The sequence below is a fragment of the Sciurus carolinensis genome, chromosome 17 (assembly GCF_902686445.1).
Source record: "Sciurus carolinensis chromosome 17, mSciCar1.2, whole genome shotgun sequence".
Lineage (NCBI taxonomy): Eukaryota > Metazoa > Chordata > Mammalia > Rodentia > Sciuridae > Sciurus > Sciurus carolinensis.
The window spans coordinates 22,309,552-22,334,160 of NC_062229.1; the positions used below are offsets into that span (position 1 = coordinate 22,309,552).

Below are 24,609 nucleotides of genomic sequence, written 5' to 3' on the forward strand. Positions count from 1 at the left end.
ACTTGGCCCACACAGCCCGCCCTTCTGGCGGCTCTCCCTGCCTGCCCGCCCCAGAGTTCCCCTCCAGCTGGCTGTGTGCCCAGAGGTGAGCCAGGTTCTGAAAGGGATACAAGAGCAAGATGCCCCATCTGCCCTGCTGGCCCGACTGGCCTTTCCAGGGGTAGGGGCCACCCTGTGTGAGGCCAGGCTCTCTCCTGACAGCTCAGCAGAGAATTAAAGAGTCGCATTCAGGACAGATGTTGGAGGTGGGCAGCCCAAGACCAAACCAGCTGCTGGTGTATTTTGTGTGGCACGTGACTTGTGTGCGTGTGTGTGTGACTTCAAATTGACGTTTAAAAATCAGGCAGCTGGTGTGGAAATGTTGATTTCCAGCTTCTCTTGAAGTCAGACGGCGAGTGATATCAGGTCAGTGTTCTGCACTGAGGATGAGCCACAGTCCCCATGTCACCTCCTGCAAGCTCTTAGCATATGCTTCTGCCCCTTACTGAGCCCTGACATCTGCTCCTGACCTGAGCACCAAGTGTCTCTTGGCCCCTACAAAGTACAAGATGGTTGGTGCTCAGAGACAAAGGGGGACCTAGGGTCCCGACTCCTGGTTTGCTCTGAGCAGGTGCATCCCAGACTCCTGCCTGGGCTTTCATTGATGTCCCCTTGACATCATTGACCCCGGTGCCCAGGATATGTGCAGACATCAGCCCTGCCCCCTCCCTGTGCTAGGTTGAGCAGAGCCACCAGGCCTCCAAGGGGAAGTCCAGGCCTGACCAAGCTTGCCCCAGCTAGCAGCTGCCCTGGGCATGGAGAAGACTGCCTGTCATCTCCTGGCATGTGCTGGGTGTGTCCCCACAGACCTGTAAACCCGCCGCCCCATCTGCCAGAACACGGTTGATTTGGTGCCCTGGGCAGGATGGGCCCGGATCTCCCAGGGTGACTCAGGCAGTTTCACCCGACCTTGGCTGCAGGCCAGACTCTTGAGAGCCTGCTGGTGACCTCGCTGGGGCTTCACGGTGAATCTGAGTGCAGCTATTATCGTCTTCATCTCACTGACAAGGAACCCGTGTCGGGGTGGATGTGGGTCATGCTGGGCCCCAGGGTTCCCCTCTCATCCGGAGCCTGCTGTGTGCTTGGCCTGGTGCCCAGGGTAGCCCAGCAGGCCCAAACGGCTGCCACCTTGTACTCGGTCTCACCTGTTCTTTCACCACAGTGGTATCCAGGGATCACGTTGCTCAGGGTGAAGGCCATGGAGGCTGGGGTGAAGGAAGGGGCAGCGTGCAGGCTCCTGGCAGGGGCTCCTGCAGGGACGGGGAGAATATGAAGGAGTTGGGTCTTAGTGGGGGCAGCCCGTGGGGAGCACTCTGGCATGGGGAATGTACAAGGTACAGGATGGCGTGGAAGTGGGACATGGCAGAGCCATGAGGGACAGCTAGGGAGCAGGAACTGGCGCAGCCCTGGGCAGCATGGGCTTGTTAAAGCTAACTCCAACCTGAGCCCAGCCAGTGGAAAAGGGGAATGGTTGGGGCCAGGAACTCCATGGGGCCGGAGAGGGACCCAGGTCCTGCTTCTGCCCCTCAGCTCTTCAGCTTGGTGTAGGGATGTGCCCCCCACAAAGGAATTTCCGTCCAGAATCCCAAGGCAGGCTCTTTCTGGATCAGCCTGGTCACATGCCCATCTGGGGACCAGTCACATGCTCCAGGAGTGGGGAAATGCTGATTGGGCCTCTGGGTCACCCCACTTCTGGAGGGATGCTGGGGTTCACTGGGAGGGCAAGATCACCCATGCTGGGCCGAGGGACCCCAGAGTCATCAGAGATGGGACTGAGGGGGGACACCCCAGGTTTGGCCATTGGAACGGGCCGACTGGCTTCTGTCTGAGCACCTGGGCTGTCCCTCTGCAGCGTGACCTGGGGTGTGTGGGTGGCCTTGGCCTCCCTCACACCGTCCTCCCTGCCTCTTCTTCCTTTCTAGGGATGAGCACACCAGGCTCCTCTCCACAGCACCGACCTGCTGGTGTCAGCCCCCTGTCCCTCAGCACAGAGGCGAGGAGGCAGCAGGCCCAGCAGGTGTCGCCTACCTTGTCCCCACTGTCACCCATCACTCAGGTGCGAGGGTGAGGTGGGTGGGGAAGGTGAGGGCTGACTCCCCCTCCCAGGGCATTCGGAGTCAGGAGATGCCTTGTCCTTTGCAAACATGAAAAATGCCAAACTCGGTGGTCAGGAGTCCCCTGTGCCTGTCGCAGGCAGATCCGCTGAGTGGAGCTCACGCCAGGTGTGACGAGGAGCCTTCATGAAGCCCTGTGCTTTTTTAGGTCTCCTTGAACGTCCCGTAATAAACTGGTTAGCAGTGTGGTTTTAGTTTTCAGTTTGCACACAGCTCCATCTACTCAGTTTCTCGTGGTTGGTGCACATCTGTCCATCCCGGTTGTCCAACTTGCTGTGGTCAATTTTCGTGACATTCTTAGGATCCTTTTTATTCCTGTGGAGTCAGTAGGGACGTTCCATTTTCACTTCTGATTTTAGTATTTTTGGTCACCTCACTGACGTGATAAATCCACCCTCGTAGAGTGAGTTAGGAATTATTTCCTCCTTTGTTTGGTTTTGTTTGGAAGAGTTTAAGAAGCATTTCAATTCTGTTCAAAATCTCTGGTAAAATCCAGTGCATCTTGCTGCTGAAACCACTTGGCTCTTTGTCTTCTGTGGGAGGTTTTTAATGACTGGTTGGGTCTCCTTACTTGTTACAAGGTTTTTCCTATTGCCTGTTTCATCTCAATTTGTTTTTGGTAGTTTGTCTTTCTAGGAATTTGTCCATTTCATCTTTTTGTTTGGGTTTGTTCTGGTTTGGAAGTCCCAGGGATGGACCCCAAGTGCTAGGCTAGCACTCCTCCATGGAGCTATACCCCCAACCCCCATCTTTTAAAAATTCCCTTGTACAGAACTTATTTTATTTTTAATATTTTTTTAGTGGATAATGGACTTTGATTTTATTCATTTCTTTTTTAAAATTATTTTTTAGTTGTAGGTGGACACAATGCCTTTATTCTATTATTTTATGCGGTGCTAAGGATCAAACCCAGGGCCTCGCGCGAGCTAGGCGAGCGTGCTGCGCTGAGCCCCAGCCCCAGCCCTGGGTTTCGTTTTTAACGTGACCACAGTGGCATCGTCCACCTTTAACAGAGTTCCCAGGGATCCCCTCCTGCTCCTGGCCTGGGCCGGGTTCCCACTGCCTGCCTGCCTGCCTATCAGGGGTCCCGCTCGGTCAGGATCCGCACGGCCCTGGCCAGCTCCTGCAGCTGTGTCCGTGGACTGGCTGGTCTTGGCCCGGGCCTGCTGCCCCTTTCCTTTCTGGAACGTTGTTTTGATTCTTGAGCCCTGACTGCTTGTTGGAGACGGGGCAGCGAGTGCTCGGGTCCTGCAGCTCCTGGGCAGCCAGCCTCTCTCAGAGGATTGGGGACCCGGCCTGCCTCACCCTGGGCCTTCCCCGCAGTGGCCCCAGGGCTGTGTGTTTCTGCACAGACTTTCCAGATGCCACCATTTCCCTCTACCTCTTTTCCTCTTGCCAATTCTGACAGTGACCTGAGCCAGCCTTGGCCCCAGTGATGGCTCCATTGTCTCCAAAACTCCCACCTTTTCCAGGGTCCCCAGAGTGGACAGGGCTTTAGGGTAGGACAGGCCCTGGGTGAGGCCTGCCCCCCCAGGCCCCAGCTTCCTCATTGTTGGGAGCGCCCAGTCCAGGGGCCAGACCCCCAGGGTTTGTCCCCCCATTCTTGTTGAGCATGCCCGTTTCTGGGGGCCATCAGGCACGAGGTTCCTGTGCCTCCACCTGACGTCCTCTCCTCCCCAGGCCGTGGCCATGGACGCCCTGTCTCTGGAGCAGCAGCTGCCCTACGCCTTCTTCACCCAGGCCGGCTCCCAGCAGCCGCCCCCGCCGCAGCCCCAGCCCCCACCACCTCCACCGCCCGCGTCCCAGCAGCAGCCGCCCCCGCCCCCGCCTCAGGTGCCCGTCGGCCTACCCCCGGGCGGCCCCCTGATGCCAAGCTCCAGTCTGTCGCGGGGGCCACAGCTGCCCCCACTCGCGGTCACGGTACCGTCCTCTCTCCCCCAGTCCCCCCCAGAGAACCCGGGCCAGCCATCGATGGGGATTGACATCACCTCGGTAAGCCCGGGATGGCCCTGCGGGGCCTGGCTGGGGGCTCGGGGAGGAGAGCCTGGGGGCTGCAGCAGGCCACGCTACTGGGCTGGGCAGGACGGTGGGGCCACCTGACGGTACCTGCAGAGGTCAGGATAGAGGTGGACACTGCCCGGGGCCTGGCCCACGCCGGGCACGCCGCAGGGGTTCCTGCACAGGCTCTTCAGGCTGAGGTGGTCACCACGAGCACTGTGGGGAAACCGAGGCTGAGCAGGGTCACTGGTCCCGACTCCTCTCCAGCTGGACCACCTTGGGTTTGACTCTCAGTATTCCCGCTTGTCCCAATCCCCACACTGGGCCTCCTGGGAGGTGCCAGAGCACGCGCTTCCCATGGCCTGGGAACAGAGTTCTGGAAGCTGCGCTCTGATGAAGGCAGGTTGAAGTTGGCCCTGTGAGGTGGTGGCTCAGGCAGCACAGACCGGGGCAGGAAGCGGCCCAGGCCAGGCTGAAGCTAACGAGTGCTCGGACGGGGCTTGTTTTGACCCCTGTAACCCCAGACCTTCCTGCTAACGGTGGGTCCAGCTCCATTAAGGACGTGTTTGGGACACAGTGAGCCCTCCCCACTCAAGCCCTGGCTGCTGTACCCAGGCTGAATGTCGCTAGAACCTTGTGCTCTGCAAAGTGCGGGCATGAAGCAGGCAACCCGGCTGTAGGGACCCCCGCCTTCCCAAGCTGCTCTGCCGGGACCTCCAGAGAGCCCAGGCTTTTCCTCTGGAATCACAGCAGGTGCCGGGGTCTTACTCTGGAGCCGGGCAGTCACTGAAAGTGCAGAGTGTCCTGGGGCTCTTGGGTCAGGACTTTGACCACCCAGGACCCACCAGAGAAAGACGGGTTCCCCACTCCAGGGTCTGTGGGTTTCCCCTGGGGACAGGCTCAGGTGACCTCTGCGTTTCTGAGCAGACTCAGTGGTGAGAATCACTTCTTCATGGTTGTTTTCTCCTGGCCAACTCTGAGGAGGCCCAAGTGGGTCATCCCAAGTGACCATGCTGGCTTCTCCATTGCTCATACCTGTCCCACCAGGACGCAGCCTCCTACCTGAGACTGCTTAAAAAGGGGCACTGAGAAAACAGATGAAGCAGTTGTGGGCCAGTTGAATTGGACCTCATTGAACCCCAGGCGCAGAGAAGTTAGGCTGGAGGCACACAGCATGGCTAGGTTGGATTAGGACTAGAGCGGGGTCCAAACCTAGGTCCTAGCCTGGCCTGCGCTACCGTCACTGGGTCTGGGCCATGGCAGTAGTTTTGCTGAAGGAAGTGGCTGCCTCTCAAATGGCATAGCCCGGGCAGGCTTGATCCACGGAGGGTCTGCAGAGGTGACCACACGGTGCTGGGAGCCTGTGACACACCCAGGGACAGCCTTCCTGTCAGTCCCCGTGAAGAGGGGGGCCAGACTCACCCCTGCCGACTTGGGGGACACAGCAGAAGGCTGTTAGGAGCAGAGGTTGGTGCTCTGCCCGCCCCGTGCGTGTGGGGGGGTGTGTGCTCAGAAGGCGCACACGTGAGTGTGAGCATGGGTGGGTGCTGCACATAGAGAGACCCGTACTCGTGTACGGCCGGGTACAAGCAATGGGCGCAAGCGTGCGTAGGTATGCGCGCGTGCGTGTGTGCGTGCGTGAGTGCAGACTTGTATCTGAGTGTGCACGTGGTCATGCGTGCATATCCCTATAAGCACGTGTGTACACATTTGTGTAGGTGTGTGGGTGTGCATGCGTGGCTATTGCACGTGGGGGGTGCACCTTGTGCCCCGTGCTAAGGTCGCCCCTCCAGCCCCTCCCGTGGCCCTGGGAAGGAGGGAGGGCCAACCGCGCTGGGCCCTTGCAGCCTGCTCTTCTCCACGCGGGGAAGCTGGGCTTGGAGATAGGTCCCCACAGACCTCGGCGCAGCTCGGATGCCTAGGGTCCTCTGGCTGCCTGTGTGTTGGCACCCGTCATCCAGGCATCCGGGTGGGGGCCTGCTGGCAGCTCATGGGACAAGCCACTCCCAGGAAGCCAGGATGGGACCCGTGCTCAGGGATGGGCCGCAGTCCTGACCCGTCTGTCATCGCAGGCGCCAGCTCTGCAGCAGTACCGCACTAGCGCGGGCTCCCCGGCCAACCAGTCTCCCACCTCGCCTGTCTCCAATCAAGGCTTCTCCCCTGGGAGCTCCCCACAAGTAAGGGATGCCGCCTCCCCACCTGGCCCCACGCTCCAGCCTCGCTTCGTGTCCCCGCGTGCCTCCCCATCGTCTGTGCGTCACTGCTCAGCCATCACATCTCCCTCCACGAGCCCCAAGCTGTGCGCTCACCAGGCTGCACCAGGCGGGACCCAGGGACAGACAGCCACCCTGGGCCAAGGTGGGGAGGATGTGCTGCCAGGCCACAGGCCTTCCTGAGAGCCGCCGCTTTGCACCTCCACATCTCTGGCAAGCCTGCTGGGGTGACGGGGGCTCTTTGTTCAAATCTGTCGCATTAGCAGGGGCTGCAGTGGCCACCCCACCAAGGGACTCAGTGGTGACTCTCATCCTTAGGCCCTCAGGACTCGCTCAGGGTGCGGCTGAGAGCCACTCGGTGTCCTCGAGGCTCAAGCTCCTGAAGGTGGCAGGGACCCCCTCATAGGGCCCAGTTGACCTCCCTCCCACTGTGGAAGCTCTGGCTTCCAAGCCTGTCTCTCCCCACACCCTTCAGGAAGGCATGTCCCTTGGCTGCTAGGCCCCCAAGCCCAGGTCAGTTCACTGAGCACCTCTGTTCCCATCCCATGGACGAGCAGACTGAGGCCAAGTCCAGGCTCCAGGTGACAGGATAGGTGTGGCTTCATCTTCAGAGGCAGGCTTTCCCGCCAGCCGCGGGCAGTAGAGATCTGTGCCGTGCCCCCCAGGTCTAGGATTCTTAGAGTCCCTGTGGGGTGGCCAGCTGCCTCTCCCGCCCAGGCTGCCTGCTCAGGTGGTTCTGTGATGCTTAGCTCTGGTTCGAGGTGTGGTCTTGGCTCCAGCAGATCCCATATTCCATTCAGAACTTCCATCAGAGGACCCTCCCTGGGTGGAGACCACCTCGTCCCTAAAATATCCTAGAAGCCACTGCAGTGCTCACAGCCCTGAAATCATTCCCTCGTCCCTGGTAGAGGGGATGATAGGCCCTCCTTCCTGCTAAGGCTTGGAGAGTTGACTTCTGAGGGGACCCTGCAGGAAGGAGGTCAGACTCCCTGTCCCCCGGGAATATGCCGTAAGGTGGCAGGCCAGGCCCTTCTGGCTCTGTCCCCATGTATCAGGAGTAGGGTCATCCTCCCCTCAGCCAGGGGTCCTGCTCCACAGGCAGTGGGAGGGTAGTGGTGGCCTTGAATTCCATCGGGTCAGCCTGGTGACCACACTCCTCCATTCCACCCACACTGCTCTGAGCTCTGGAAACACGTCTGGTCTCGTCATGTGGCGTTGCTGTGGGAAGGGACTAGAGATGCCATTCCAGGCAGGTGGGCTGCCCCCTACCTGTGTGCGGGGCAGGACAGGAGAGGCCGCAGGGGTCCACAGGTTTCTCCCTGGAGGGAGTCGCCTCAGTGGTCAGTTCATCTTTGATGACCAAAGCTGGTCCCACTGGGCAGGGGGTGTCAGGGGGTGGCTTGTCAGGCCTGTCTGGTGTCTGGTATATACTGATTTGGGACACAGGTGTCTGTCTGGCGGGTAAGGACAGGACTAGCCAAAGACAAGCAAGTCAGGGACTCCCCAGGAGCGGAAGGGGCTAGGCAGAGACCACACCTGGCTTCTGGCTGCAGCTGGGCCACCCCAGCCTGCCACACCTGCTGTGCCCACACCTGCCTCTTCCATCCTCAGTCAGGCATCGTGTCTGTCCCTGCCAGGCGCTGGCCCCAGGCAGCTGGGACTTGGCCTCTGCCTTCTGAGCTGATGTCCAGCACACCCTGCTGGGCAGCCTCACAAGAGGAACCTTGACCTTCAGCGTGCATCAGGCCTGAGTCCAGGGTCGGGGGCAGGATCGGGCATCCTCTTGGAAGCCCAGGCTGGTTTGGTTTGGGGCCATGCTGGGCTCGGAGCCAGGGCCTTCGGTGTGCCGGGCAAGCACTCACCTCGAGTTCACCCCAGTGCCGCAGCCGTGGACTCTAGGACTTTGTTCCTTGGCTTTGATTCCCCTTTCTGACTCTTGACTGGCATTTGGGTGACTCTTCCATCATGGTGACCTACCATGCCCTGTCAGAGAGGCGTCTGTCTCCTGCTTTTGGCCACTGACACCTGGGGGCTGGGGGTTTGCAGTCAACCCCTCTCTGGGACCAAGGCCCCAGATTCAAGCTACGGGTTGTCCTAGCACATGGGGAATCTCCCCCGGACAGAGCTCAGACTGGGAGCCCCAGGGCAAGGGCTTCAGGCCTCTGGTCAGTGGAGATGGTCTCTGGGACATCGTGTGTTGGGGACACAGTCCACATTCCTTGGGTCCCTGTCGTACAGAGCTAGGCGCAGGCAGGAGTTCCCAGCCTGGTGTGCTGCAGGCCTCCCGTGGCCGCAGGGTGAGTCTGGGCTGTTTCCTGAGGCCTGTCAGTCAGGTGCCATGGCTGTGACTTGGCCACTTGCATGGCCATCCTTCTTCTACGTCCCAGCCAGGCTGTCTCCTGTCCTTGGTGTGGGCTCCAAGTGCCCCTTTCCAGCATCGCCTCCACCCATGAGTCCTCTCCCAGGGACAGTCCCCGCCCCTTGCCTCTGACAGCGCAGCTGGCTAAAATGGAGCGGCAGGGCGGCCTCCCCGCCTGGGCCTCGGGCCTCTCTCTGCTCCTGTCCCTGCTTGCTTGGCCTGTGGCCAGCTCCGTGCGTCGTCCTGTCCAAGTGTGTGTGGCCTGTCTCCTGTCTTCCCAGGGGCCCGTCGCGTCCCCCCGCACACGTTCTGTCTTGAGTGTAACGCCCAGGCACCTTCCGTCGCGGCCCCTCCTCTGGGCTCCTGTGGCAGCCCCACCTCCTCTAGGATGGAAGTGGGGCCTCCCACACCTGGCTCAGGGGAGATGGGGATGTTGCTTTGGAGAGTATCAGGGTGCAGAGACCCCCCCAAGTGGAAAGCAGTCATCCCAGGATTGGGGCACACCACGAACCCCAAGATAAACGCCGTCATCAGCCTTCCACGTCCCCAGCATCCTCCCGGAGTTCCAGGGGCCTCTCTCCTTGTCCAGCTGGGCCGTGGGAGGCCCCAGCTTCCTGACCGGCCCTGCTCCCACCCTGCCCAGTCTCAGGGGCTGTGACCACAGCAGGCCTCTCTTCTGTCTGCAGCATTCTTCCACCCTGGGCAGCGTGTTTGGGGACGCATTCTATGAGCAGCAGATGGCAGCCAGGCAGGCCAATGCTCTGTCCCACCAGGTGAGTGGGTACCCAGGCCACCGGCTGGTGCCCACAGCAAATGCTCGCCAGGACCCAGACCTTGTGGTGCAGGGCTGCACGCACTCAAGGGACTCTGCCGCCCCTTGGCTTCGCTCCTCAGTCCCTGTCCTGTCTTTGGGCTACGGTGACCAAGGCCCCAGCAGTCTGGGAGGCTCGGCCCGGCCTCCCTGGGCTTCTGTGCCTGGCTGGCAGAATGGAGTTCCAAAGCAGAGGGGGAGGAAGGGCAGGCAGGGACAGGTCAGCGGCTATTGGAGCAGTGCCTTGGCGTGGGCCGTGCACGTGGGTTTGCCGGGAGGTTGCACTGGCTTTGCCTGGAGGCCAGGGACGGGCATCTGGGCATAGGCCGTCTGGCGCGGCCTGAGCACTCCCTCGCTCGTTCATTGTTCACCCATCCATCAAGCCTTGAGTGCTGGGGGAGGCCCGGGGCTGGGTGCTCGTGCTGAGCCGCTTTGGACACCAGGCCCCTGCAGGGGCATCGTAGGGCCGCGCGGGAGCCCTCCGTGGCCCTCACAGCTGTGCCTCTTCCCAGCTGGAGCAGTTCAACATGATGGAGAACGCCGTCAGCCCCGGCCCCCTCTACAGCTCCGGCTCCACCCTCAGCTACTCGCAGGCAGCCATGATGGGCCTCACCAGCAGCCACGGGAGCCTGCAGGACACACAGCCGCTCGGCTACTCCAGCCACAGTGGCATCCCCAACATCATTCTCACAGGTGAGGCAGCCTGCAGCCGGTGCCACCCCCCGGGGCTGCCGGTGCACAGGCATCCTGGGTGGGGCCTTGGGCACCGTGGGAGCCCTGCAGCTAGGAGAGGGCTCAGCTCCAGCAGGGGACCAGCTCGGCTGAGCTCCTTGCCCTCAGTGCGAGGCTTAGGCAGAGTCCCTCATTCAGGAGGGCCCCAGGAGACCCATCTCCCTCCCCGCACTGTGCACTCGACTCACTCCTAGGCAGGGCGGGCCAGGGAGACACACCTAGACCGTGGGACAGGTATCCAGCACTCAGTGCCCACAGCAAAGCCAGTCACGCTCGCACTACCCGGGTGCCCAGGGAGCAGGCCAGCCCCATCCTGCGTGGCACAGGGGATGCGCTGCATCCAGCACAGGACCCAGACCATCCAGTGGCGCTGCCCGTCTTCCCCTGAAAGATGCTGGGTTTTCCTTGTAAGGCAGGGCTGCTGGGGATGCTCCCGGCACTCCTGGCAGTCCCCTCTGGCACCTCCAGGGTAGAGGAGGTCACATTCAGAGCCCCTGGTGTCCCCTGTGGGAATCCACACCTCCCACCCGTGGGTCAGGCAGCAGGTGGAGATGGACGGTGCTGCTCTGTTGCCAAGGCAGCCAGGGAGGTCGGCACTTCAGCCCTTTTCCCAGCTTCCACAGGCAAAGCGCCTCCCCAGATGGCAGAGGAAGGAGCCAGGTCCCCACCTGGGTGTCTGTGGGGAGCCAGGCTTCCAAGCTGAGCCGTGGCTGGGCCCCGTGGGGGAGGCGCCCTGTGCCGGCACCCTGCGCAGCCTACCTCTCCAGGACCGCAGGGCTTCAGCTCTTTGGCACTGCTGACATCTAGTGTCCAGTCATTCTCCAAGGCGGGCACTGTCCTGTGCCTCCACCCACCAGATGCCAGTAGCATCCCTTCCCCAATTGTGACAACCAGAATGTCCCCAGACCTTGCCAGTGCCCCCTGGAGGGCAGAATTGCAAGATTGAACACCCAGGTCTGACATAGTGGTGGAAGATGGGTAGCCAGGTGAAGCCAGGCTAAGCTGTACCAATTGTCCTTCCTAGTGACAGGAGAGTCTCCTCCTAGCCTCTCTAAAGAACTGACCAGCACTCTGGCCGGGGTCAGCGATGTCAGCTTCGACGCTGACAACCAGTTCCCCCTGGATGAACTCAAGATCGACCCCCTGACCCTCGACGGACTGCACATGCTCAATGACCCTGACATGGTCCTGGCTGACCCCGCCACTGAGGACACCTTCCGGATGGACCGTCTGTGAGCGGCCATGCCCGGCACAGTGCCGCCGTCGGCGTCCCTCCAAGCCTGGGGGCGGCCACACTCCGTCCCTCGCAAACGGCCGAGCTTGTGATTCTGAGCTTGCAATGCCGCCCAGCGCCCCCCACCAGCCCGCCCCCGGTTGTCCGCCTCCCGCTGAAGCCCGGCGAGGCTCCGAGCTGGTTCCTCCGTCCGTCCGTCCGCCTGGGCCGGGCGGGGGTCAGAGGCTGTGAGTACTCACTCCCGCAGATCCTCCCCTGTTCGCTCCTGCTCTGCCCCCCAGGCCGGGCGTGAGCCCTCGGCCTCCGAGATGCCGAAAGTGGGGTGTCGGGCAGGCTCGGAGCGGGGCGTCCGTGGCGAGGTGCGCTTTCGACTGTTGACGAGCTCTCACTGCCTCTCCTCATCCCGGCCGCCCTCCGCCGCCCCGCCCTGGTCAGGCAGACAGCGGCCCCCTGCGGGGGCGAGGGTGCCAGAGGGGCGGGCCGAGTGAAATAAATGCTGTTTCCATGGCTGTCTTCGATATTTCTGAGCACGCTCTGAGCACTGGACGCTGTGGGGCGGAACGCAGGCGTGGACCCAGCCTGCCGCCCGGCGACGCCCCTCACCCCACTCCCGCCCTTCAGCCCAGCCAGGGCCTCGGTCCCAGATGCCCCGCAGGCTGAAGAGGCTGGCGGCTGGTGGCGCGCAGGGGCGAGCCGGGTGTCTGTCTTTCTCTGACCTGTGGTTATCGCTAGAGATACTCATGTTATCAGGGCGTGCGGGCGAGGGTGGGTAGGTGGCCAGGGATCTGTGTCGTGAGTTCTTTTCCTCCTTTGATTTGTATTTACATTTTGGTTGTAGACGAGTTGCTGAATCTTTCCAGCCAACACTTGCCTGAGAGCATGGTTTTATAATCCCAGAATCCCCGTTACCCGTTTTTTACGCTAACTGGAAATGTGGGCTGATGAGCCCGGGAGCAGCGGGCCACCCGCAGGCGCACTCCGGGGCCACGGACTTACTTAGTTTCGCCCCCAGCTTATCTCAAACGGAAGGGCGGCCTCGGGCCGGCCAGGCCAGGCCTGTCAGAAGCTTGTGGGGGCTGCAGGGACCTCTGGTGGTGCATGAAACTGACTCTTGGGACACAGCCCCAGTTTTCTTGGAGGGTCTCTGGAAGACCCAGGTCCACCTGCTGCTCCCCAAGCCTCAGAGTGAAGACCCCGCACCTGGGGCATCTGCGCTGAGGGCGTCAGGGCCGGCGGAGAAGAGTGGACCCGAGTCCCGGGCAGAGCTGACGTTTCGTCTCCTCCACCCGACCCTCCCTGGCTCCCGCCACCCCTCTTTGGTACCTCAGCCAGGGCCGAGTGGCCTTGGAGGCAAAGGGCAGAGTGTGTTTTAGTGGCAGGTTTCCAGGTGCTTTGAGAAGTGCCTCTGGAGGCCAGGATGGCCGTGGGGGCACCCAGGGTGACCTCAGACTGCCACCACAGGCCCTGAGACGGGTGGTGGCACGGCTTTGTTTCTGCCTCCCGCTCTGGGATGTGAGGCCTGTGCCCCGCCTGCCAGGCTGGCACCTCCTGCTGGGTGTGTTTCTTTGTGGTATCACAGCTGCCACCTCCACCAGGTCACAGGAACCCTCACTCTGCCCTCCAGAGCCGGATCTGAGGCCAGTGCTGCCCCTCCCTCCCCTTCCCCAACACAGCACGTGTCCTGGCAGCCAGGTGGCCGCTGGCATGAGGAGGCTGTCCTCCTGGTGCACCTGCTGCTGTCCGTCACTCTGGGCTTAGGGGACATGGCATTAGACCGTGTCTGGATTACAGCCTGTCCTGTTGCTGTGGTGGCAACTGGAAGCAAAAAGTAGGGACCTTTTTTTTTTTTTTTTTTTAAACTATGTACATAGGAGACTTTGATTGCCATTAGACTTGTATGTAGAACTTTTAAAAAATGGCCTTAATAAAATCACGCAACCTGCCTGGATGCAGTTTTCAAATAAGGCACCAGGGACCCCACGAGGGAGCCCTACTTCCTGTCCGTCCAGCCACTGGCTGGTGCCACGGCCACTGCTCTTTCAGGCTCTTGGTGCAGACAGGCAGGAGAGGAGGGACCTTGCCCTTCACCCTCTCAGGCTTGCGGCTGTCTCCGGCACCCACCGCCGGGAGCACAGGCGACATTGTGTTAATATTAATGCAGTGACCTTGGCTTTTCACCAAGTTTCTTTTCCAGTTGGAGCGAGATGGATCAAGGTCAAGCTTGGAAGGTGTGGGGTCTTGTGCATTCCCGAGGCCAAGCTGGGAGCCAGCGGCCAGGCGTCCCTGTGTTCTAGAAACATTCATACCCCTTCTGTGCCTGAGCAGGCCACCTGGGGTCTGTAACGGGATTTTGTGGGGGGTTTGTTTTTTAGACGTCACTTCTCTACTGAGTTTTCCTGTATTGCCAAGACTTTCTAAGATAAGACATTTTAAGGGAATCAGCCCTTTGCTTTGTGACATGAAAATACTGTGATTTTGGGTGAGCGGCACCAGGAGGGGCGGGCCAGGGGCCCCTGCAGCTTGTATATAGACCTGCCTTGTTGGGGACAATATGTAGACCATGTCCTTGTTGGGGACAGGCTTGGATGCTCAGCCTTTGCCAGGTCCGAGGTGGGTCCAGGCAGGGCCGTTCCCCCAACCCCACCCCTGTGCTCCTGGCTTTGGCCAATACCCTCGGCTTTGCAGACCCTCCTCCAGGGCAGAGCAAGACAGGGCATTTCTGTGCCCCTGCCTCAGTGCCCTCCAGTCAATGGGGTGCTGTTTGTCTCCCCACAGGCAGAGGCTGGAGCCAGGAGCAGCCCCTCCGTTCCGGGCTTGTGCTCCACGGGCCCCACCTTGGACCCTGCTCTCTGGTGCCACCTTCTTGTGGTTCCCAGCGATGTGGAGGAAGGTTCTGACGCTGTGTTCAGCTTGATCTCTCCAGGTGGCCCAGCTCCCTGGAGAGCGCAGCCAGAAGGCCCGGCATGTGGGGTGGGGGGCATGGGTGTGAAGCTGGTGCTGTCTGCCAGAAGCTCCCTACAGCATTCAGGTGAAAGGCCCCGGGAGGCTGGGCAGGGTCAGACAGCAGGGACAGTCACCCTGGTCAGTGCCTGTCCCTGGAGGGGCTCCGGTGCCCACCGTCCTCATCTTGGCAGGCCTTCAGCTGGTTCAAACCAAACATTCTTCCAAACTCCCACCCCAACCTGGATTCCCAGTTTTCTGTATTTCCAAAGAAGACCTTGAGCACCGGATGTGAGCTGGGTGTGGGGCGGCCCAGGGCACTGGGCCTTCCGGGAAACAGAAGCCCCCGTTGCCCCCACTGGTTCCTGATGCAGCTGGCAGTCGAGGTCAGGGCCCTCAGCACCAGTGGCCCCAATGCCAATGACAGAAGGTACCTGGGCCTGGTGCATTGTCCCTGCAGGTGATACTCCAGGTGAGGGGACCGTGGCTGCTGGAGCCCTTCCATGCGACCTGCAGAGCTTGGGGGGACTTGGTCTCTCTCATAACCCTGAGGCTGCTTGGGATGCAGAGGCAGCAGGGTCCCTTTAAGCCACATTCTCCTTGGCCCCCGAGCCCCCATTTCCTACAGGGGTCTCCTGGCATCTGACTTGAGGCCCCTGGGACATCCCCCCTCAGGCCATGCCCAGTCAGCTTGGCCTGAGCGAACCATGTCCTTGGGTTCCTTCCAAGGAGTCCTGGCCAGCCGGGGGTCAGCCACCACTCAGATCCCTCAGTGTGGTGTGAGTGTCCCAGGGATGGGACGTGAGTGATCTGTACTCTGGCCTGGGTGCTAGGCTGCTCCCAAGGGCATAGGGTCAGGAGGGAGTCCCATGGGACCTGAGCCTCAGTTTCCCTCCTGTCATTTTCTAAACCTGAAGGTCTCAGGGCCCCGGGCTCCCTGGCTAGGGTCGGGGGCAGAGGCTGGGCCTTGGGATGGTGCTGGCTCCAGCTGGCTCCAGCCACTCTCCACCTGGCCTCCACACCCCTTCCCCAGAAGCAGGGACATAGGGCATGTGTTGGGGGTGGGGTTGCCCCTGTCTCACAGAGTTCTGGAATTTGGGGGCAGTCCACGTTCGGCCTTGCCCAGCCCTGCTGGCCAAGCGTTTCTGGCCTCCTGTCCACTGGGAACATGGGGACATAGCCATGGCCTCGCACCAGACCCAGAGCTGGGCTTTGGCAGCCCAGGTCCACAGGCCTTGCTTTGCCCTCCAGTAGGAACTGCCCCCAGGGGCTGGGCAACCCCACTGATATATGCAAACCTGCTGGCCCAAGCCCTGCCCCGCCCGTGTCCCTCTGCCAGGCTGGCTCTGTCCCCCCAGCATGTACACTCCACTGCGGATGTCCTGTGGACTGTGTGCGTGGGCGCTGTGGCAGGCAGGCGGGGGCGGGCGGCTCAGGGCACACGCGGCCGCCCCTGCCCCCCCTCTGGCGCGGACGCTTTTGTCTTTGTACCTTTGCATCCTTTGTAATGAAATGTAATAAAAATCCAATGTTTTCGTCTCTGTCTCTTCCCCTACTTTCCTACCCTGTCTCCCTCCCTCAGGGATGACAGGGGCACCTGACCATCTCCATGGAAGGCCACATGCACACACAGAAACACAGGCCCGAGTGCCCCCCACAACCCTGTCCGGGCCTGGGGAGGGATCCTCAGGCTTGCAGGTGACAGGCCAGCCCCCTAGAATCCTAGCGCGGACACTCCAGTGGAAGGGTCCCAGTTTCATCCATGGCTGGATCCAGGCCGGTGAGTGTGGGTGGCTGTGACTCATTGACAGACCTAGGACCCTCCCCAGATCAGGACTGGACAGTCCCCCTCTGAGGCCCATTCACACTGTCCCCATGCAGCAGAGACCACATCCAGCCACTCCCCGCACACAAACTTTATTCACCTCTGGCCCCTCTCCCTTCCCCACCAGGCCGGCGCCCCTAGGGGCTGGGTGCTGGACCCCCGTCCAGCCATGGTGAGGGCAGCCATCGTCCGAGGGCGGGTTCCTGCTCCCTAGGCCCGCCGCAGCCGCTGTGCCTCGTAGTCCTCGGGGATGGTGTCTGCGGAGAGAGGGCCAGCCGTGAGAGGCTCCCGCAGGCAGGCCTCCAGCACACCCGACCCTGCCCGGCCGGCGCTCCGCTCACCGTTGCAGCGGTAGCGCAGGTTGGCCCAGATGATGTTCTCCTGGGAGAAGCAGAAGACCCCCAGGCGACCGCCCCTCATGGTTGTGTCCAGGACCACGTTGCTGTCAGCCACCAGCTCGGGTCCCTCGTAGAACCTCACCCTATGGGTGGAGGCAGTGAGGCAGGTCTGGTGCCGGGCCCGCCCCTGGGAGAGGCCCCCACTTCTTTGTCCCTCTTTCGGCTCCACTCAGGACTGGTCAGGCCCCTGATGGGAACCCACGTGCCTGTGTAAGGACGGACAGGAAGGGCCCTGCACGCAGCCCGTACTAAGCAAAGTACCTGGGCGTCCTGGCAGCATGGAATGAGGGGCAGACAGAGCTCCTCTAACTGGAGACCTGCCGTGGGCTACTTCTAACTGGCTCATATTCCCATTTTACAGATAAGGGGACACAGGCCCAGGAGCCCGCCAGGGGGACATCCTGGAGCTCACATGAATGAGGGACTCCCAGCTGGGCCTGAGCGTCCCTGGTCCAGCTCATTGGTAGAGGTGAGGTCCCCACCTGATGTAGCCCACTTGAGGTCGGTGCTGCAGGAACCAGCGGTAGGATGTCTTGTCCTTCCAGCCCACGTTACGGGGGTCCTTCCACAGCAGCCGCACCTGTGACTCAGTGTCCCCTGTGTGCCACAATGCATTCCGTAACTGCTCCCCGGGGCCTGTGGAAGACTTCACAGCCTGCCATTGTCCAAAGAAAGGGGTTCAGAGGCTTCACAGGGAATGGGAAACTCCAGAACCCTGCCTGAAAGGACAGGTAGGGAGCTGTGTCATGGTAGGGGGCCCTTGTTGGATGGGAGACTCACAGGGAAGTTTTCTTGGGGCCAAGTGGGGGGGGGCTCATGGATAGATCATGGGGGAACAGTGGTGGTCTGGGGTCTCGGGAGAGGATTTGTGAATCTTGGACAGATTGGAGATCTGGGAGGATTTGGGGAGGATCTGACCACCTGTAGGTTTGGGGTGCTTATGGGATAAATTGGAATCTACAGAATTTGGGGGATTTGCTGGAGGGTTTCAGCTATATATTGGGGTCTAAGAGGTCTGCAGAAAATTTGGGAGATTTGGAAAATTTGGGGTTCTATGAAAGACTATGGGGCAGAGTTTGAGGACTTGCGGGCCCAACCGAGAAGACTGGAGCCTTTGGCAAGCCGGTGGGTGAGCGCTTTGCATCTGTAGAGTGGTGCTCGGGGTCAGGGTCTGGAAAGGCTTTCGTGGGGTCTGTGGGAGCGCAGGACCTTGAGCTGGATGCCTGGCTCGGCCACAGCACGGAAGGGGTTCGCCTGCCAGTATGTTTGTTCCATCTGTTTCCACATGACCACGTAGAAACTCGAGCTGTCCTGGTAACCGAAGATGAAACCCGCGTAATCGTCATCGGTGGCTGTGTTCACGTGGAACGTGCCCTCGAAGTCCACGCCGTTGAAGGCCGTGTATCCTGCGCAAGGGAAGAGAGGAAAAGGGTTTCCTAACACTAGTCTCCGTGCCACCCGAGCCCACGCCGCCCCACGGAACCTACCCCTGCAAAGTCCAAACCCACCCCCTGAGCCCGGACCACGCCCCAAGCTACCACTGGTCACGCCCCTCCAGCGCGCAGACCGCTCACGGCCCCGCCCTTCCCGACCGCGGCTCAGACCCGGTCCGGCCCCGCCCCCGGCCCGCCTCTGAGCCGGCTCCCGGCACAGCCCCTGGGCTCCCGGCCTCTCACCCACAGCCAGGCCTGGGTCGCTGTTCATTGTCTGCACGATCTCCATCCCCTGGTGAGGTTAAAGGAAAAAGGGCCTCAGGTGGGCCACCAGGGCCTCTAGGCTTCCCGTCCCCCGCTTAGGCCCTGCTGTGGGGGTCCTGGGCTCCCCCAAACCGCCACCTGCGCCTTCCCTCACCTGATTGAGCACTACCCAGTTGGGGTCAATTTGCGCATCTCCCTCGGGGTCCAGCACGACAGTCTGGAAGGCGCGGAAGTCGGTGAGGGTGACCTCGGCGTTCTCCGGACACACATCAATCTTGTCTACCACCTTGTCCGCGTCAAAATCACCCTGGCACGCGTCACCCACACCGTCCCCTGAGAAGAGATAGGAAAAGACAACCGCTCGCGGTGGGTTCAGCTTCAGGCTCCGCCTCAGGTCAGGGACACGCCCATTCCAGACAACAACTACCCGCCCGCCCCTGTCGTACTGTCTGCGTCCTCCTGGCCTGGGTTAGGTACTAGGCGACAGTTGTCCCTACTATCAGGAACTCTATCATTGTCGTCATCATCATCACAGGCATCACCCTGACCGTCGTGGTCTGAGTCTTGCTGGGCACTGTTGGGTACTGTGGGGCAGTTGTCCCGGGAGTCTTGGTGTCCATCCCCATCCCTAAAGTGGACAGGTGCAACGAAGAGACCATGGGAAACTCAGGAGGATTTGTTGGGGCATCCCACAGATCCACCCCCAGGTAACCTCCTTACTGGTCTTGGTCGCTATCACAAGCATCTCCTACAAAATCGTGATCCACATCACTCTGGGGAGAGGGTAAGGATCAAGGTCCACAATCAGGGCAGAGGAACGCAGAAGCCTCCCACAGCACCCCGCTCCACAGCCAAACTCCTCTTGACCCCAAGGAAACCCCCGCACCAGGCTGCTTGCACATGGAGAGGCCATTTATCTGGAGGGTGGAATGCTCTAAACTGTGGTCTTCGTGACCCAGGCTGGGGCTCCACCCCAGGGTACTGACCCAGCTGGGATCTGGCCTGCTCTCACCTGGTCTGGGTTGTCCTTCTGAGGGCAGTTATCACAGGCATCCCCTACACCGTCACCATCACTGTCCTTTTGGTCTGAGTTGGGCACCCTGGGACAGTTGTCTGCTGAGTTTCGGATCCCTGCAAGAATCCAGGGGCAAGTCCCATGATTGGGGCTGGGTCAGGATGACTTCATTAGGACAGAGACCAAGGCTGACGCTAGCCTGGAACACAGCCCCAGCTTCATGGAGACTTAAAATAATGGATGGCTTGTCATGAAACCTGGTTCTCCCTCCCAGCCAAACTGGGGACCTTGTGAATGCCACCCTGAGCCTCTATGTTCCTGTCTGTAAAAATGACATCTCCCGCATTGGCAGTATCTAACACTGAGTCTGCCACCCCCTCCTGTGAACGTTCCTCCAGTCCTGCCTCGCGGTCTGGCTTGCATTTTGCTGCCCGCGGGAGCATGGGGATTGGTCTAGGGCGACCTAGGTGAGCTCACACCGTCCAGCTTCCAAGACCCATCAAGCCCCGCCCCGGACTGAGTCCAGCCCTCAGGTCCCGCCGCTCCTCTCCCCAGCCTGCTCACGGTCTCCGTCGATGTCGTCGTCGCAGGCGTCGCCCCGACCGTCCCGGTCTGTGTCCTTCTGGTCGTCATTCTTCTGGGACCGGCAGTTGTCGCATGCATCGCCCCACTTGTCACTGTCCGCGTTGCGTTGGTCTGCGTTCCGCACCAGCGGGCAGTTGTCCTGAGGGACAGGGTCAGTTAAGGAGAGTCGGCTGGGAGGGGTGAAGATCCCTTCTCATTCTGGCTCTTCTTCGAGGTCCCGCCTCCTCTTCAGGGTACCCCTCACCCCCGGCGGAACGCTAAGGCCACACCTCCGAACAAAACCACGCCCCGTCCAGCCTTGCCTGGGTCCGGCCCAGGGCCTCACCTCCTCGTTGGGGACCCCGTCCCCATCGGCATCAGGGTCGCAGGCGTCTCCGATGCCATCGCGGTCCACGTCCTCCTGCCCTGAGTTGGGCACGGTCACGCAGTTGTCCTGAGGGTGTTCACGGCGGCATGAGTGGCTTGACCACGTCGCCCGGCCCAGCCCACACTCCGCTCAGCCACGCCCCTCCCCGCCCCCGCCCACCTTGCGGCATTGGCGCTCGGAGCAGCGCAGTTTTTCGTCAGGGAAGCCGTCCAGGTCAGTGTCCCGGCCACAGAGGAGTCCATTGCCAGCCCAGCCGACCGCGCACTGCAGAGGGGAGTTGGTGGGTGCCCTGATGGAACCGTACCCTCGACCCCTCTTCCAGGCCCTGCGCGCCTGCACTCACCACGCAGGACCGTGAGCCGTCGCGCTCCAGGACACAGTCAGCCTTCTCGTGGCATGGGCTGGGCGATCCGTCGGGGCAGAAGCGTTGCGCGCGCCGCTGGCAGCCAGATGCCTGATCGCCTACGAAGCCGGGCTGGCACGGGCCACACTGGAAGGAGCCCTGCGCCCAGGCCCGGGTCAATCCGCGCCGGCTGTGGGCCTCCGCCCCCGCCCCGCTTCCCTTAGCGCAATCCCGACGCCTTTCCCCCGCCGGCCTTACCCTGGTGTTGATGCACACAGAGTTGGGAACGCAGTTGTGCTGCCCGGTCTCACACTCATTAATATCCGTGCACACCTAGGGAAGGGGGCACTCAGGTAACCGTCCCACTCAGATCCCCCCACCATTCCCACCCGATCCTCGCCGCTTCCACACCCAGCTGACCACTCCTTCCATTGCTCCTACCCTGCAATCCGAATCAGCTCTGACGCAGAGAGACCCTTCTTAACCAATCCTCCAGCTACAGCGAGGCCGGAGCACGAGTTCACTGAACAAAATGCTCCCCCACTTCTTTTCTGTTACCAAAGTGGAGCCCCTACGCCCCTCACCTGCTTGTTGGCCTTGGCGAAGGCCAGTCCCACGCCCTCGTGGGCGGGGCCGCTGTACCCGGGCGGACAAGCCTCGCAGCGGAACCCCGGGCTGGTGTTGATGCAGCGGACGCGGGGAAAGCAGGGGTGGGCGTTGCACTGAGGGAGAAGGAGCCACCGGGGGTCAGAAAATGAATGTGGAGCTGGACCCTGAGAACCACACCTCAGGGTTTCCCGGATTTGGAAAATTTAAGAACCGACAGCCAGCCCTTAGAGCAGGGTGCCACGTGGGACGAAGGCAAACATTCCAGGAGTCACACGCGTCTTGGCCTTGATGGGGAAACGCGACCAGGAAGGAAGGGGTCTGTTCCCTCATGGACGAGGAAAGGAGTTTTGGGGACGGGCATCCCCAGCAGAGGGAGGGAGTGGTCGCCGGGACGTGCGTGCCCGACGATGGTGGGGTCGTTGAAGCCGGCGCCCCTCTGCCGTAGAAAGGTGGTTGGGGCGGTCGACCCCAGGTGGTGAGGAGGCTTGTTGGGGAGGACCACGCCCGGCGGTGAAGGAGTCGTCCAGGTGGGCGTCACTAGCGATGGAGGGGGTGGTCAAGGCGGGCGTCTCGGGTGATAACGAGGGTGCTCTGGTTGGGGGTCCCTGAACCGTGGGGAGGTCGTCGGGGCTGGCTCCCTCGGCTGTGAGGGGATCGTCTGGAAGAGTACCTCCCGTGGAGGAGGGGGTGGCTGGGCGGAGGGAGAGTGTTGGGTGGGTGGTGGAGGGATCGTCCGGGCGGTGGGGGTCGGGAGCCGGCGCACCTCATTAACGTCGGTACAGTGCGAGCCGTTGCCTGTGAAGCCCGCGGGGCAGGGGCCACAGCGCGCGCCACTCGCCGTCTCGGTGCAGGCCACGCCTGGGAAGCAGGAGCCGGACGCGCAGTAGGACAGAGGCCGCACGCTCAAGCCGGGAGTGCGCGCCGGCTGCATCCCTGCTGGGGGAGGGGGTGGGGCGGGTCAGGGTCCCGCCCCGGGGCTGAGGCGGGCGCTGGAGGCGGGGCGAGGTCCCGCACGCCCCGGGATCCCGCCCTGGGCCGCGCGGGGCCGGCGGCATCTTTCCTCTGTCCCGCTCTGCGCTGTGCTCTTTTCGGCCTCTCGGCTTCGCGTCCCTCCAGCTCCCTGCAGCTCTGCAGCACCGCCTGTCTCTCCCTCTGCCGCTCCTCCCCCTGGGTCTCTCTGCGTCTCTTCCAGTCTCCCCGTTCTCCCGGCGTCCCCTCCCTGGATCTTTCCCTCTCCGGCTTTCTCTCATTCTCGGGCTCCCCGTCTCTCCTCTCTCCCGCCCGCCGCGTCCCTGCCGCCCCAGCCGCGCTCACCGCACGCGTCGCACTCCATCACGGTGTTTTTCAGGAATGTGATCTCCTTGACCTGCGGGGCGTGGGACCGGGAGGGACGGTCAGTGGGGCCGCATCCCGTCTCTTGGGCCTCCGCTCTCCATCCCCCAGACTCTGTCCACAGACCTTCCCACTCCCCTAGACTAGATGCTGTCTTCTGGGGCTCCCGACCCCCAGGGCCCCTACACTCCCCAACTCCCTCCTCCTTCCCCGAGGCGCCCTCCTCCTCCCTCGGAGCCCCAGTCTTCATGACCCCCCCTTTCCCTCTTCCTTTCCATAAACTTCCTCAGGACTCCCTTCGCCTCTCCCCCCTCCCCCCACGCTCTCCTTCCCTCGAGCCCCCCTCCCACCCGCTTCCCGGCCCGCTCTCTCCGCGCGCGCGCAGCCCGGGGTCCCGCACCTGCTGCCGCAACAGCTCCCGCACGTCCTGCAGCGCTGCGTTGGTCTCCTGCAGCTCGCGCAGCATCTGCGGGGCCAGGTCTCCGCCTGTGTTGACGCGGGGTGCTGGTGGGTGTCGGGATCTGGGGACCCCGCCACCCCATCCCGCACCGCAGCCGCGGGGATCCACGATCCCGCTCGGTTTCTCGAGCCTGGGCACCACAGCCTGCTTTCTCTGTCGTGCACGGCCCTGCGAACAGCCGCCGCGCCCCAGGGAGCAGGAACCGCCAGCCTCTCAAAGGTCCCCCTTCGATGGGGGGGGATGGCACTGGGGCCAGCGTGGCTTACCTAGTGGAATCTGGCCCTGGCCGGACACGCCGAGGGCCGACAGAGTGAGTAGGAGAACACAGGCGGTGGAAGGGGCCATGGCGTGGCGGGATGCTGGACGGCTGTTCACTCTCTGCCGCCCACGAGGCCCGTGGGGCCTATTTATCCCAGCGGCGCGACCGGCCTCGGGGACGGCCCACTGCGGCCCTGCCCAGCTCCAGCCGCAAGGTAAACAGACGGCGCTGGGCTCTGCGTTCAAGGCCTCACCCGAATCGCCCAGCAGAGTTGCTGGCGGCCGAATCAGGACACGGTGGGGGAAATCGGAGGTCTGTGGAGAGGGGTGACGTGGCGGAGTCAGGTGTGACCACCCGCGCCTCCCCCCCCCCGCCCCGGCATCCCTTTCACTGTTTATTGAGTGCCTACTGCGGACAAGCCGGGGGCACAGCTAGGACCCGTCTCCGAGGCTGCCCTGAGGGGTTGAAAAGGTTAGGACAACCCACTTTGGATTCGACTGGTCCCCCACTCGCACAGGGCGCGGGGTGGAGCTCAGTCCAGTGAGGCCCTGGGTTCCATCCCCGGCAGTGAAAGAAAAAAAAAAGAGAACCGCAGACAAATGAGGTCTCTGTGCATTCCTTCCTGGTACAAAGGAGGCAATGTGCACCATCTTTCATGGCGACCCTCATCACTGGGAAACGCGGGAGGAGCAGGGGAGGTGGGCAGCCGCTGGCGCCCACCCCGGAGGGTTGCAAGGTGTACCTCTCCCTGCGGTTCTTGGCTGTTGGTGGGGGGCAGCCTGAGAGCCCAGGACAGGGTTCGGTTTGTCAGTCTGTACCTTGCGGGGTGCGTGTGGCCATCCCCAGCCAGGGTGTGAACTACCCTTCATGGGTGGGGTGCGATCAAGGGCTCCTGCTAGAGGAGGTCCGAGGGGGAGCCTGGGCCTCTGTGTGTTGAGGCTGTGCCATGCCTTCCAAGTTTCCCTCTAGTCGCTGTGGGAACAGTCCATAATAAAAATAAAAGTTCCTGCTAATGGGGAAAATCTCTCCTCGGTGTCCAGCTACACTCTTGAGCTATAAATCACCTTGACCTCCTGGAGTCAGTTAACCCTGTCCCTCCCTGCCTTCCAGCACTCACAGCCTGTAGTCTGTAGACAGGGAAACCGAGGCCCAGGAAGAAGTGCCTGGCCCAAGGCCACCGCATGGGAGCAGAGGTGAAGCGGTCGTAGCCAGATCTGTTCTCATGGGAGGCTTAGTCTCCGAGGGCTTCCTGGAGGTGGAGGCGAGGAGACAAAGGAAA

At 61.8% G+C, this 24,609-nt stretch overlaps 2 protein-coding genes across 9 annotated transcripts in view; one reads left to right on the top strand and one right to left on the bottom strand.

Moving 5' to 3' along the window:
• Crtc1 (CREB regulated transcription coactivator 1) overlaps window positions 1-15,971 on the top strand; it is a 70,647-nt gene extending 54,676 nt beyond the window's left edge. For 2 of the 8 annotated variants that reach the window (XM_047531193.1, XM_047531195.1), the window contains 7 exons: window positions 1,962-2,095; window positions 3,834-3,986; window positions 4,095-4,145; window positions 6,224-6,328; window positions 9,410-9,496; window positions 10,047-10,227; window positions 11,291-15,971. In XM_047531193.1, coding sequence (XP_047387149.1) covers window positions 1,962-2,095; window positions 3,834-3,986; window positions 4,095-4,145; window positions 6,224-6,328; window positions 9,410-9,496; window positions 10,047-10,227; window positions 11,291-11,502 — 923 coding nt within the window. In that variant the 3' untranslated portion in view covers window positions 11,503-15,971. Of the gene's footprint in view, window positions 1-1,961; window positions 2,096-3,833; window positions 4,146-6,223; window positions 6,329-9,409; window positions 9,497-10,046; window positions 10,228-11,290 lie in introns of all 8 variants that reach the window. The other 6 variants (XM_047531190.1, XM_047531191.1, XM_047531192.1 and 3 more) reach the window with 4 other exon arrangements.
• A 400-nt stretch (window positions 15,972-16,371) lies between these two features.
• On the bottom strand, window positions 16,372-23,435 carry Comp (cartilage oligomeric matrix protein). The gene is made up of 19 exons (XM_047531438.1): window positions 23,338-23,435; window positions 23,012-23,097; window positions 22,594-22,645; window positions 22,043-22,212; window positions 21,255-21,392; window positions 20,929-21,003; window positions 20,671-20,829; window positions 20,487-20,591; window positions 20,286-20,393; window positions 19,940-20,099; window positions 19,373-19,491; window positions 19,081-19,133; window positions 18,807-18,988; window positions 18,515-18,693; window positions 18,340-18,388; window positions 17,873-18,069; window positions 17,146-17,318; window positions 16,607-16,746; window positions 16,372-16,522 (listed from the first exon to the last, which is right to left on the bottom strand). The coding sequence occupies exons 1-19, from the start codon at window positions 23,414-23,416 to the stop codon at window positions 16,476-16,478; spliced, it is 2,271 nt and encodes a 756-aa protein (XP_047387394.1). The 5' UTR covers window positions 23,417-23,435; the 3' UTR covers window positions 16,372-16,475.
• Window positions 23,436-24,609: the final 1,174 nt, after the last annotated feature.

Bases quoted from the DNA above. Each gene is read 5' to 3' on its own strand.
- Comp (XM_047531438.1), bottom strand. From the start codon at position 23,416: ATGGCCCCTTCCACCGCCTGTGTTCTCCTACTCACTCTGTCGGCCCTC. The intron at 21,004-21,254 runs GTGAGGGGCGTA...CCCCTTCCCTAG, and splicing joins TCGCCAAGGCCAACAAGCAG to GTGTGCACGGATATTAATGA. The intron at 20,592-20,670 runs GTGAGTGCAGGC...TCCCCTCTGCAG, and splicing joins ACGGCTCACGGTCCTGCGTG to TGCGCGGTCGGCTGGGCTGG.